At 42.9% G+C, this 14,886-nt stretch overlaps 1 protein-coding gene across 4 annotated transcripts in view; it reads right to left on the reverse strand.

Moving 5' to 3' along the window:
- Positions 1 to 10,921, reverse strand: part of CABCOCO1 (ciliary associated calcium binding coiled-coil 1) — a 52,422-nt gene extending 41,501 nt beyond the window's left edge. Inside the window, exons 1-2 of one of the 4 annotated variants that reach the window (XM_083440109.1) lie at positions 10,589 to 10,921; positions 487 to 587 (exon numbers count right to left, since the gene is read on the reverse strand). In XM_083440109.1, the coding sequence (XP_083296235.1) occupies positions 487 to 587; positions 10,589 to 10,762 (275 nt within the window). In that variant the 5' untranslated portion in view covers positions 10,763 to 10,921. Of the gene's footprint in view, positions 1 to 486; positions 588 to 3,857; positions 4,010 to 7,936; positions 8,000 to 10,588 lie in introns of those variants that run through there. The other 3 variants (XM_083440110.1, XM_083440112.1, XM_083440111.1) reach the window with 3 other exon arrangements.
- Between the last annotated feature and the right edge of the window lie 3,965 nt (positions 10,922 to 14,886).

Here is a 14,886-nt window from a genome sequence, read left to right on the forward strand (position 1 = left end):
ACCCTCCTTTTAAAAGAGCAGTTTAACCAGACTTTAGTAATCTGCGTAAATCCTGTTGACCTGATAGAAAACCATTATCATGTGATTCCTCACTGTAAGCACTGTACCATGAGCTCAGGCCTAATTTAGTGCAAATAAGCGTTAATTAATTACGATAACATTTTCATGTTGTCAGCTATCCAGAGCTTTGGAAAGACAGGGCATAAATTAATAAATGTAATTAACTCACTTTGATTATGTAGTCACTTTAAATAAATCCACAAGTGGAGTAACACAAGATAAATTCCCTTACAATGGCAATCAAACACAAGAAAGCATGAGTGTGTGGATAACTCCTAGTCAAAAGATCCTAAATCAGTATAGGATTCCATTGCTCTGTCCTTTGGAAAGAATCTGGCAAAAACTGGTATAAGCTGTTCAACTCAACAGAGAATAAAAATAAGAACAATATCAATCTATACTTATGGTTAAGTTCAACAGACTTACCTTTGAACTCCTGCTATATCTTGTTCCAACAAAATATTAATCTGCGTAAGGGAAAGCAATTTCCAAGCCATTGCCTCTTCTTCTTTAACAGCATCCTCATCCTGTAGAAAGCAAATTACATTACATTACAATAGCAGCCACACACACAACTTATTTATTTCAAGGATCTCTCTTCATCAATGCATAAAAAGAAACAATGGCAGCTGCCAATGCTAACTTAGCTGATTTGGGAATAGACAGATAAGTGGAAATTAATTTGTCTTACATTTGTAAATGAAATACTTCTCAGAGAACTCAACATTGCAAAGCAGAAATTCAAGTTCATACTAGTTAACTAGCTAAATTTGAATGAAACTCTTATCCCAGAGGTTATTAAACTATGGTCCAAGGACCACAAGAGGTTCAACACAGACCACCCTTTCAGGGACTTCACCAAGACGGTAATGAAAATAGACAATAAATGCTGAACGTCCCTGAAGCTTCTTTCACATACTGAAATAATAACCTATCCCAGGCATCCCCAACCTTCGGCCCTCCAGATGTTTTGGATTACAATTCCCATCATCCCTGACCACTAGTCCTGTTAGCATAGGGTTGTAGGCCAAAACATCTGGAGGGCCACAGGTTGGGGGTGCCTGACCTATCCAATTCCTATAAGGTGTCTCCTCTTATCTTTCCCCCTCCAACTTCTTTTTTTTCCTTCTTGAAAAAAACCATTGAAATATTTTGCCTAGTTTCAAAATGCATCACCCAAATTTGATTATATAGATATTGATTAAGCAAAGGCGGAGGAACCCTTTTCAGCCCTAGGCCAGCATTTTCCTGTGGGAAACCTGCAGAGGAGCACATTAGGGTTGACAGATCAGGAGACCCTGTGATATCAGGGCCCTAACCCAAGACCTAGGGGGCGGCCCCTGATGATGTCATGGGGGCAGGTCCTGAAGATGGAGCTTAACTGAGAAAGGGGAGGGGGAGGGGGGAAGCCCCTCCCCACCCCGACTGTCTATGCTATAATTTGCAGTGAACTCCTGTCAGGCTGAAGCTTGCAATCTTTATTTATTAAAGGCTCTCTTGCCCACTTGGAGATGCAGGTCTCCACCTGGCCCCTGTAGGGGGCCGAGCAAACCTGGAGACTTCAGGCCAGACCTGGAGTTTTGGCAACCTTAGATCAGGTGCATGTGGTAGGTAGGGTCAGAGAGAAGTAGGTGTGGACACAAACAAAAAGTTGGTTGGGCCAGGGTAAGAGTGGTAGAGCAGCATAATGCAATTCCAACATCCCACCATGCAAACATTTCTGCACCCAAACACTTCTACAACCTCCATGAAGGCAAGCAAGAGAGATTATCACGGTTCAACAGCACACTCCTGACACATAAAAGCACTCAAGGATGGTATGGAACATGGCCAATGATCTTTTGATGAAGGGCGGTATATGAATTTAATAAATGAATAAAAACAAGGAGGAGTGGCCTGTGAATTGGCTTGGGCAAAGTCCTGAGGAGTGGATAGAGTGGCCTGGATGACCACATTTGGCCCCCAGGCCCGAGTTATAAAGGCAAACAGGCATCAATGTTCAAAATAATTGGTTGTATTCAATGGAATCACTCCGTTAGTGCAAAGACGTCTGCTTCCATGGTGGAACTTCCACTCTCTACGCCCCTCCCAAATCTGCTCAAGGAAGGGGAACCCCCAGAACAGATGCGGGGCATGAGGAGGAGAGGAAGAGGAAGTTCCACTGCACAAGTAAATATCTTCCCAAGGAGGAAGCAGACTGCCTTTAAAAAAAGGAAGCAATGACTGGGGATGAGTAAGTACTTCTGTAGCTGGACAATCTTTATGTACCAGATATCACATCAGGCTTTGGGGGGGAGGGTTTACATAACATTCACTGGCAGAGAAGCCAGCCAGTGTCTTAGACCCCAAACTCGTCCTGCACATCACTGACATAGTCTTCAAGCACACAGACTCACTGTTTCTAAATATACATAAATTTCTGAAAGTCTCAAATTATCCATGCTATCACCAGACAGGTAAAGTGCAATAGCATCTATTTTTGAGCTGTTCTATTTCTTAAGCAAGGAAGCATACCAAAAATAGCCATGTTGATTTACAATCCCACTCAAAATAGAAGCAAGCCATGTCCTAGAAGACAAAGTCAATGCAAGGAGGGAGCCCCCTCCCCGACCCCACCAGTGCTTAATAGTTAAAAGCAATTAAAAAAAAGGAAAGGGGAAATAAACCATGGCTTGTAAATCACACTGTAGAACTATAGGAATTAGTAGTAATTTATGAAATGTGCACCTGTTTACTTGTACAGAACACCAAACACCACTATTTACCAATTCATATCTTATTACCAACAAGAAGTGAAAAGCCCCACCGCCCCCTTGCTTCGGCTGTACATGTATAAGAACATAATGGCCTGTTGGATCATCATTGCTTTCTGTGGCAGAGGGTTCCATAGTTTTACTGCTGGTTTATCAACTGCAGTGGTTTGCCCGCAACACTGAAATGTGTGAACTGGCATCTTCCTTACCTAGAGATTCCCAATTGTCTCATTGGAGATATGTTCATAAGCAATCACTGTATTGGGAGAAATTGCTGTCGTATTTTGGACTTCTGAGGTTTTAGTATCATCCGGCAGCAACTTCTGAAGCAGCAACTACAGTTAACCTAATATCCCTCAGCAAATTGGTGGAAAGCAATGTGAGGTTCTGCTGGGGAAGACTTAGTTCCTATAAAAGCCAGCATTTTATATCCAATAGCCACAAACTTCACTTCTTACTGCTCTTCATTGTGAGAAATGTCTGCATACTCCTAATCTCTGCTTCCTGTTCTTTAGCCAGTTACCAATCCATGGCAGCTAAGTTTACTCAAGAGCCTTTGATGAGGACCTTTGCCAAAAGCTTTGTGGAAACTCAAACATATAATGCCTACACCCATATTTTTGTGTTTGTTGACACTTCTAAAGAACTCCTAGGGGTTGGTAAGACAGAACGTCTTTTTTCAGAAGCCACATTGAGGAGTCCTCAGCAGAGCTTGTTATTTCATATGTTTAATTCTGCTTCCCATCAATATACCTGGAACAGACAGTAGGATATAAGACCTCTTCTTAAAAACTGGTATAAGATTAGCAGCATTCAAATCCTCCAACATGAAGGCCAATTTCAGTGCAAAGATCAATCAAGGTCTGAGTAAAATAGAACCACTCATCCACATTGCCTTGCCTCGGAACACACCGTGGGAGCTGCTGCGTGACTACTCACAAAGACTTAGCTCTACTGTGAGATGAGCGAGACCCAGCTGCTTAGACCCACTCCCTTGCCTACTGTAAGCTGTTGCCTGCCAACTGTTATCAAGGGAACACTTGCCTCCATCATGCCTGCCTCCATCATCACCTAGACAAGACCCAGCTCCTCAGTCTCATTCCTTTGTCTCAAAGATCTCAATAGGAACTGTTGCTTGGCAACTGCCAACCAGGCAACAAAGGAAGATTCTCTCCATCATGGTCTGAGTGAGATCCAGTGAGGACATCAGTGCGCTCTGTTGCCCAGTAGGCAGCAGATGGAAGTGCAACACCACAAACAACTAGGGATGAAGGTAGGAAATACCTCCTGAATAATCCTGGTGCCATATGGCTAATAATAATAATAATAATAATAATTTTTATTTATATCCCGCCCTCCCCAGCCATAACCAGGCTCAGGGTGGCTAACATCAAAACATAAATACATTAAAACATTAAATTCAGCAATTGACTGAAATACAGCTTAAAATCAGATTAACCATGTGCTCTCTTGTCCTAGTAACAGGCTTGAATCTTTCGTAGGTCACTTTGATTGCCTTTTGAGACTATAAAGCAGGATATAAGTATTAATAAAATACATATTCTTAAATAAAGAAATTTCACTTTTAAGAACTCTTATTCCTAACCCGTGTGGACCCGCCATGCATTATTTTTTTATTTGTTGATTACCTCAGATAATTAAACTTGTCACCTTTATTTGACTTAGTTTTCAAAGTAGTATCCTCAGCAGGGCTCTATGAATATCTACCAATCCTTTTTCAGTCATCCTTTTGTACGTAGGTCATTTAACAATTCAAGCGCCTCCAGGACTGGTTTCTGGATTCTGATATATTTAGACTATTTAATTTTGTCTTAATGTTTTCAGCAACAAACTCCCCAAGTTCTTTTTCCCTTGCCTTATTGCCAAAGTATGCACTCCTTTTTATTTCCCCCATTTCAACAAAACTCCCACTTTTTAAATGAAAACTTCTTGCCTTTTATAGCTTCCTTGACTCTGCTCGTTAAGCAGACTATTGGTGCTTAACATCAAAAAGGCCGCAGAGCAGCTTTTAAACCTATTTCTGGGGGAAAGCTGACAGGAGCTGTGGAACACTGGGTTCAGGACAATTCATCCTTTAGGGATGATGGTGTAAATATTTCTAGTCATCAAAGTGGCAATAGGGTAAAACTTGACAATGAGCATACAGGGGAGGGGGAGAAATGACAGCTGTTTGAAGAGGCCAAAGAGAACTTTGCACACAAAGAGACAATTTTGAGAGGGGCACAGAGTAAAGGTACTTACAGGCTAGTACTAGAACAATTCAAGATAGAGACATGGGATTGCACACTGTTAAGAGAGAACATAGGTATAATGGGCATATCACAAATCTTGTGGAAGAGAAAGAAAACCCGGGAAAAATAGACATGTCATTTAGGTACAGTCACAATACTGCTTTCCTACTTTGAGGTGATTTTCTGAAGCCATCTTTTGAAAAATACTGTGTTTCATTAAAAAAAAAAAAAAAGCAAATCCATCTCAGAAGGAAAGAAAATATGGTAAAGATTTTGCCCCAGTTTTTAAGTGTCTATAGACAGAGCCTGTCTTAGTATTATGGGTGAGATCCAATATTGCACCAGCAGACACAGTGGTCCTTTTCCTCCAGCCCCTTGCAGCCCACCCATGGCCCCAACCTGTTTCCAAGGGATCCCCAACCCCCCTACAGCTGATTTTGGGGGTACACAGGAGGGAGCTGCAGAGAGAGGAGAAAGGGGAAGGCCTGCAAGAGGACGTCTGCTGCGCAAGTGGGATGCTACATCTGGATATTGACCTGTAAATGCAACTGACCCTTTTCTACAACACTGTTCCCAAAATGATGGAAACCCAGGTAACGATAAATGGACCCATCTTTCCCATCTTTGACAAAAGAGAGCATTTGAATGCAAGGAAATGCAAGCCCAATCTTTACCTGGCCATACTCCAATGAATTACAATTTTAATTCTTACACAGTCTGAATTAATGCACCTCACCATCTCACAACCATTGGTCTGTTCAAAATAGTTAAAAACAAACTATGGTTTAATGTGAATGGGCAGCAAGCTGGTGCCTTACTACGTCTCTGCTTCTGCCAGAAAACAAGTTTGTTTTGTTTTAATGTTCAAATCCTAGCTTGTGAGTCATTTCTCTCCCAATAAACCGTAAGTAGTAACAAAGGTTTGTTCTTGGCTTACTTTTCTTGGGGGATAACAAATCAGAAGCCAAGGTTCGGATATCACGAAAAATCAGATTCTGAACTCTTTCCCATATGTACTTATCCATTTATTCATAAAATAATTTCTATACCACACTTTGGTCCTCATTAAAGTGCCAATTTAAAAAAGTTATAAAACCAGAGAGCATTAAAACAAATCAACAAATTCATGCCACAGGCAGCTATGAATTAAAATTAACTGAAAGCCTGGCAGAATAAAAATGCCATACCTGTACTACTAGATGCAATATTTTTCCATTGTATTTTTATGTTGTAAGCCTCCCCAAGATCTACAAATAATGGGTGGTATACAAATTTAAATTTAAAAAAAAAATCATTAGTGAGAGGTGTAATTGAACTTCTAGATAAAACACAGACTATTAAAATCTATCTCACACACATACATCTTTCTGGTTTAATCCCAGCTACCAGCAGCAATAGAAAAGTGATTTCCTTTACATCTCATGCCAGTCTACTTTCTGAATTTAAGCTCTTCCTTCAGGCTTCTGACTGACCTTCCTTCCCTTTTTGGTTTTCTCCCCAATGTGCTCTGTCTAACTTCAGATTGTAAGTCTTTGGGCACTGCCTGTTTTCTTCTTGATTTTTGTACACTGCCAAATAAATTATATTAAAAAGCAAGCCAGCTTTACTCAGTCTTCAAGTCCTACACATGCTTACTTAAGAGTAAAACCCTACTGAACTGTCTCAAACACCAAAATTAACATGCATAGGATCAGGCTGTCAGATTACCAAGTCATGGCCCAAACAGAAAACTTTGTTTCAAAACAATGACATCAAGGGTTTTGGTTTGTTTGTTTTTTAAAAAAAGTTTGTGTCTTTTATTTATTTATTAAAGTATTTATATACCGTCTCATAAAGTATCAGGGTGGTGTACATTATGTATACTATAAAATATAAACACTATTAAAAACAGAACAGAGTGATCGTTAAAGTGACTGGCTAGTCAAAAGGTTTTAAATAGCTGCACAAGTCTCTTGGCATTTATACCATTAAAACATATCAATTACCATTCTACAGGACCTTAGGAAGGAAGTTGCCTCATACCAAGTTAGATCACCTGTCCGTTTAGGTTGCTATTGTCTCTAAGCTGACTGGAAGAACTTCTCCATGTTTTCAGGCAGTTAATCCAAGGTATGAGTCTGGGAACTTCCGCATTTGACACGTGTTTAGCTAAAGCTCTTTGGCATTGCATGTACACTATTTTTAGCAACTAGGTTGGCACTCCACAACTTCTGTTCTTCTTCTCCTTCTTCTTAACAATTAAAGCTTACTTCCAACACTTCCACCATGCTAACTCTGCCCTTTTCACTCATTTCACATGATCTGCTTGAAGCGCTTTCGAGTTTCTTTCCCATTCTTGGTATGCACGCATAAAACATAAAGATGCAATACTAAATGTGCTTGCATCAGTTTTTATGGTCTCCTAGCAATATGTATTTATAACTACATTCATCTTTCTGCATTTTTGCATCACCTGTATACAAATGCTTTCTATCTGGAGGGAATGTTTAATTCTCAACACACCATCTCCCCCCACAGAATCATTCCAATTTGGCAGTGGCTTTGTCACATTTTCACGGTCTTTGTCTATGTAAATCTCTTTGATCACAACTAACTGGATGGACCCCCGATTCCTCCTCTTTTACTATGGCAGAAGGCATCTGCCACACAGCCATTTTCTTTACTGTTCCCATCCCCTGGCCTCTCATAAAATTAATAAGAGATAGGGAAATCATTAGCAATTTTGTAAATGCGAATTTCCTTTTCTTTATTCCATTGCCTCTTAAGGGAAACTAACAAGGTGGGAGAAAAGCATGGCAATTTGTTTTAATCTAAAAACCACTATGTACACCAGTGCTAATGCAAGCATGACAAAACTTATGGTTTCCCTACCGGAATCCAGAGAGGCGCATCTTGGTGAAAATGAAAAGGTTTTCCCATGTTTGTGTAGAGTGGAGAGGTAGTACAGTGAAGGAAATAACAGTGTGGAAGGCTGAAAGAGAGCTATGTCATCAGTTATGTCATAATGGAGCTACATCCCCTTATGACATAGCTGGTGCCACTGTCATCAGCTATGTCACAATGTGAATCACATCTGAATCTTGGTTGCCATTCTTTTGCTAGCAGGGCTCCTTTAGCAGCAGCAGGACAAGCCACAACTCCGAAGGGCCATATGAATGCTAACCATTATCATTCCTCACCAACCTGCCCATGTACTCAGGTCATCTTCGGGGTACCTCTGCCATCTCAGGTAAAGCAGGTGGGAAATAACATCTATTTACTTCAAGATATTTTTCAGTGACAGGCAAAGGCCTTTCTTATTCTTGTAGTTTTTTGCCATCTGAGGGAGTTTCAAATCATGTCCTTTTTACCCTGCTGTTCGAGAGATTTTGCTGAAATTATTGTATTTTCATTCTGGTTTTTTAAAATTCCATTTATGCTTTAAGAAATATTCGTTTATATAACGAAAAACACAGAACATAGCATCCCACGATGAACAAACAAGGCTCATTTACATGTTATACATAGCTGTCAACTTACAGATTTGAAAATAAGGGACCAGCAGCCTTGAAAATAAGGGTCCAGCAGCCAAAATAAGGGACCTGCAGCCTCGCCTGTTCCAGGCACTCCAGTCTGAGTCCTCCTGCAGTCTGGTCAAACTCATGCTGGTAGCTTCAAGAACACCGTCCAAACAACTTTGTAACCAGAGGTTCAACTGAACAGAATCTGAATCACATGCACCACAAGGCCTATGCAGCCTCAACTTAAGATGGCTCCCCGGCCTGGCTTTGCACTGCAAACTTTGCAGCAGCACGTGCAACAAAATGGCGTCCAGCATTCAAAACCCCCCTCAGCTTGCATTAACTAGCCACACACAAGGCATGCAAGCTCCACCCCCCAGTCGTTCTTAGACTTCTTATTGGGTGAGCAACACAGTCGAGCAACACAGTTGCAGCCTCGCCTCCCTCCGCCCTGGCCAGCAGGGAGGGAGGGAGAGGAGCTGCTTCCTTTGAAATTTAAGGGACATCATTTGAGGGACATCTATCAATAAGGGACAGCAGTGGGACATGGCGCTGGAATAAGGGACTGTCCCTTCAAATAAGGGACACTTGACAGCTATGGTTATATGCACCTAAGACTGAAGATGCGATGCACACTTACAAGGGAGTAAGCCCCAATGAACTTAGTGGGACTTACTTCTGAGTAGACATGCATAGGACTGCACTGTAAGCAAAACAGAAGAAAGTGAGCTGGATGCTGAAGAGACAGGCAGAGACATGACAGAGATGCAAGGATTTTTACACAAGCGCTGTATGGAAGTCCCACTGAGCTCTGCAGGACTTACTCCCAGGTAAGTGTGCATGATTGTAGTCTAACAATACCTTTAGCTTTAATCAATGGCTACTAACCATGATGGCTTTGCCCCATAGTTGGAGGTGGTAATGCTTTTGAATACCAATTTCTGGAAGCCACAGGTGGGGATAGTGGTCATGTGATTGGATTCTGCTCCCACGGACATCTGTGTGACAACTGCGAGAACAAGATGCTGGACTAGGTGGGTCACTGGCCTGATCCAGGAGGCTCTTCTTTTATTTTTAATGTGCCCTGATATGCACAATTTTAAGGGTGATAATAATAACAGTTATAATGTATGTGTATGCTATGTTTTCTCCTGCTCTGGAGGGTGGGACTCGAACCAATGACTTCAAGTTACAAGAAAGAAGATTCTGACTAAACATTTGGGGGGAAAACTTTCCGAATGCAAGAGCTGTTCAACAGTGGAATGGTCTCCCTTGGGAGCTTGTGGACTCTCCTTCCTCGGAGGTTTTTAAGCAGAGGTTGGATGGCCACCAGTGCTTTAGTTGAGTTTCCTGCGTTGCAGGGGGTTGGCCTAGATGACCCTCGGGACCCCTTCAAACTCTACAGTTCTACAATATATTTCTACAAAACAATTTTGTAGCCATTGGGTTGTTGTTTGCATTTTGAATACACACACACACAGAGTGGTTTTATATTTTGATTTTGTTCTGTGTTAACCGCCCCGAGACCTCTGGGTATAGAGCTGCAAGTATATAAATTCAATAAATAACAAATAAATAAAACAATAATTTGAAATGTTATTGTTATTATTTCAAAAGGCAAATGTAACATATGACCACCCTTTGGAACAACACTAATAAAATTATTATTAATTAGAGCCATAAGTGTTGGAAGCCGTCCAGAGTGGTGGGGTATAAATAATAAAAATAAAATAACTACTACTACTGACCATTAGAATAAATATAAGGATTTGAGCCTTCCCACAGCCCCTCAATACACTGGAAGGGTAGAGAATATTTTAGGGAATGGGGAGAACAGAGCATTTCACCCTTAGGTGGGAAAAGGGGGGGAAAAGCCAGACTGGGGAGGAGGAATGAACCAAGGAGGGCGGCTGAGCGAAGGCTGGCGAGGCCTCAGGGCGGCGGCGGGGCTCGAGTAGGGGGCCAGGCCGGGGCCCTGGGGCGGAGAGGCAGGCTTTTTATTTGCTGGCTCGCCTCTTCCTACCTGCCGGCTGGCTGCCTTCTCTTTCTCCTTCGCCTTGTTTTTCTTGGCTGCCATAACGACTGCCCTGAGCATGTCGGCGCTGCCCGTGGAAATCTTGCGGGCGGGGACATGGTGAGACCTAGGCGACGAGCCGGGATGCCCCTTGGGGTGCGAGGGGCGGGCCGAGCCCGACATGTCTCCGTCCCGCCCTCCTCCTCCTCCTCCTCCTCCAGGCCGGCCGCGTTCCAAGCGGAGCGCGCCGGGTTCCGAGGGCGACGGAGCCCCTTCCGCCCGGAGGCGGCGGCGGCGGCCCTTGATCCGCTTCTCCTTCCTCCTCCTCCAACTTGGTCTTTTCCCTTTACCTCTTGGGGCTACGCCTCCGCTTCGCGAAGGGGAAAGCGAACTCTGGTTTCAGTTCTGACCCGAAGTTGGGGTGCAGCCCCTTGGTGGTGGGTTTAGACGTGGGCTGCTTCAACCTGCCTTTCCCCACCGTGGCGCGCTCCGGATGTTTTTGCGCTCCCGTTCACAGGTGGCAACAGCTGCGCCCATCCTATAGCCGCCCTCCCTTGTCATAAAGGTGGGGGCAAGTTTCTAGGTGGGGCAGTGCCGGATGTACGTATAAGCTAAACAAGCTATAGCTTAGGGCCCCACTCTCTTGGGGGCACCAAAAAAATTTAAAGGAAAAAAAACCCCCACTGGATGTACATTTCCAAAATATAAGATAAAAACAAAATACAACCTACATACAGCTACAGTGTTTTATGTTGTCTAGGCTCCTATGATGTAAGTAATGGGCCCCAATTGCTAGCCTGCTCCCTAAAAAATCCCATATAAAGGGCCCCATTACCTTCAATAGCTTAGAGCCTTATCAAACCTAAATCCAGCCCTGGGAGTGGGGATGCGAGGGCCAGGCATTAGGAGCCAACTCCTAATGGGTCAGGTCCCTTCGCCGCCTGCTTTCCCCCAATAAAATATTTGCGGGGGGGGGGGGGCTGCCTCCTATAGTTGAGGGGAATTCCCACTCAGATGGTGTCTGTGGGCCAAGTCATGCGATCAATTATGTGGGGGTGGGGCTTACCTGCCCCCCAATATTTTATTCAAGTTGGCAGTCCTGGGTATTGTCATTCAAATGATGCACATGTGCCGTGTTTTGTGATCGATTATGCAGAGTGTGCATATTGAAAAGGCCGGACAAAGAGAATAAGAAAAGACCCCCACGGTGGTTAAGGTGTAAATAATTTTATGCAGCAGGTGTGATTTCTGTTTTAGTTTGGATGGCAAGGCTGTGTTTTGAAACAGCTGTACTTCTGGCAGGCCCTTCCTAGCCAGGGTTTTCCACCTTATTCAAAAGTAAATCCAAATTAGTCAATATTGTGAAGAGTAGAGCCTTCTTCCTGTGATAATCATGTTGCTCCAGTGGTGCAACATAAAACTAGTCTGCTGCTGATTAGAATAACTATCACTCTTGGTTCCATACACACAGTAATGGTCAAGGGTAAAATGGGAGCGAAAGGTAAAGGAAAAGGAACCGCTCATTATCCTCTCTGTGACTATGAGGGCGGCTCAAGAAGGGAAAGCTATGTTATCTATGTCATGCGTGTTAAATGCGTCCCCCAGGTGTCTTTTACCAACCCCCCTCCCATTGCTCTATCATGTAATATCAATCTTTTGTACATGATCACACACTTTTAACTAATATTTCTTTGTGTTATAAATTACCTTTAACTATCTTGGTTGTATGAACGGGTGGTGAGAAAATTCTTCAAGGACAATTTAAATTTACTAGTAATCACACAGTTTATGCCCACAGGGCTGTTTAATAATCAGCTCGACCATATGCTCTCAAGTTCACACAATGCACGTCAAGAATATTTTGCTGAAATCTAGAAACATCCACAGATATACTCAACTATATTCATACATAGTTAGCAGCAGAAGGATACAGAGAATGTTGGGAGATCCTCCAACAGTTACATCTAATTCCTCACATGCTTCTTCCGTCTTACAGCTAGCTGCGTCTGCAGCTCAAAATAGTAACTTTAATTGACAATAATATATGTGTATTTAGTAGAAGAGGAAATAACTGCAGCTTTGCCAGCATCAGCTGTAAAAGCATTGCAGGGAATTTATATAAAAATTCACAGGGGTTTCATCTGCACCGTCTAAACAGTTCTCGAAAATGCTATAACTAATTCTACAAAACACCGCAGGATCTGGTACCCTGTGTCCTGTTCTAATGGACAAACTTAGTTTGGGGGAAATCTGATTGGTGGTTAGGGATGCAGAGAGGTCAAAGAAGCTCTGGAGCAGCGGAAGAAGAGATGATACAACACACACAGTGATTCTCAAACCTTAAATCACAGCCTTTGCTAGTAAGGAAATGGGGTTTGCTCATTTGTTGTGACAAGGATTTGAGGGGATGGAGGGCTCTGCGTACAGTTCTTGCATTTTGCACAGGATGGAGCCTCTGATGACAACCTTCAGAAAGTGGCCCACTGTTCAGAAACAATGGCAGCTATTGAAGGAGTTGCAGAGATCCTGAGAAGTCTATCCAGTGTGGCTGCGGGATATATTTTATGTTAGACAAAATTGCAGACGATGACTCTCACCTTTGAGAAGAAAAAAAGGTAGTCTTTCTTAGTTAAAAATTGCATGGCTGAGGGCTGAATTGTTCCAGAAGTATGAGGCATTCCTTTATTGACTCTGTTCAACACTCCTGGCCTGATGCTGCCTTCTTCTGCTACTCCCCATTTGCTTATTGATCCTCTGTCTGGCTTCTTCAATTCCCATACACAATCCCAATGCCTGTCATGTGGAAAAACTCAGCCTCTGGGGGCCAAATCCAGGCCTACCGATCCAGCCCTTGGGCCCCTACCCAACCCACATTTTTCATTGACCCTGCTCTGCACCCTCCCCTGGTGGGTCTACCTGCTTTAGAGTAGGGATGACTCACCATTTTCTTGGCTAAGGGCTTTGTTTGCCCTTAGCCAACCCTCTATGGAATCTTACACCAGTGGTGGGTATGACCAAAACTGGATATGGCTACCTCATACTGCATGTATACACAGAAAACACACACACAGGTCCGTACTGATCAGTTGAAGAGAGTGGATTTTTGTTCTGTTTCCACTCAAATGATTGATCTGATGACCGGGGGAAAGCCAATTTGCATCCCCATCAGGGTGCTGGGCTCCACCAATCTGAACATTGTTTCTACTTTGATTTCTTCCCTTCCCCTTTTTGTTGCTTGCGCCAAAATCTGTGTGGTGGGGGTAGAAAGATTCTTTGGTGCTGGTGGGAAAATCAGGCCCCCAAACTGGGGCTTATCCACTCCTGCTTTAGAGGCTCCCCATGGCCTCTTCAACGGTCACCCATGAGCTGTCTGCCCTTGAGAATTTCCCACAATTCCCCAGAGTGATGCTACATCAGGGCATTGTGGGAAATTTCAAATGATGCTCACTAATAGGTAAAAACTGAACTGGAAGAGTAGGTGGCAAGTTAAACCCAATCTGGAGCAGACATGAGCCCTTAGTAGTTGACTGAGGTTCTACCAACATATTCTGCATCCCATCCCATGACTCTGGAAGAGCAGAAGGCATCCCAGTGACACATGGTACTCCCAAGGTAAAAGGTGTGTGATTCTTTCTGTGTTAAGCAGCTATGTGATGCTAACGGAATGGAAAATATTTAACAATATTACGTTATGCTGACAATATTTGGCTGCTTTGCAACACAGATTTGCTCCTCATGATGCATAGTCATCAGTTTCAAAGAAGCACATATGGAATCAAGTTTTCATCTCTGTCCTCATCGTTAACAGATGTAAGAGACAACACTTCCCAGGTATGCAGTGTTTGTATTTGACACCTTAGGCCTGGCACTGACAGCATCCCAGCTGTTGCAATGCCACTCTTGACAAGGTTAAGGTGAGAACCCCCTTGCCACTTTGAAGGAGGTGGTACTGAAGCTGTTCCCCATAACAGCACTAATCTGCTTTGGTAGAAAGTGGATGAAGTTTTGCAGTTAGCCAATGTTAGCCCCTGGACTTAATGGTCCTACAGAGTCCCCTTTCTCACATCACTTACTTCAAAACATGGCAAGCCAGTCTAGCTATGTTTAAGTATCTCTCGCTCATTCTTCTGTGAAGCTCCAGATTTCTGCTATGGCAGGAGGGACACATTTGGCTCCTGAGTGGACCCGAGGCTATCAAAATCCAGCCCATCTGTGTTCAGTTCAATTTTAGTGGAAATTGGGTTTTAAACTTATGTCAAAAGTTTTATATAATCATTGTATTTTACCTTTTTCATTATTTTATTGTT

Source organism: Podarcis tiliguerta (assembly GCF_965153285.1).
Source record: "Podarcis tiliguerta genome assembly, chromosome: 5".
NCBI lineage: Eukaryota > Metazoa > Chordata > Lepidosauria > Squamata > Lacertidae > Podarcis > Podarcis tiliguerta.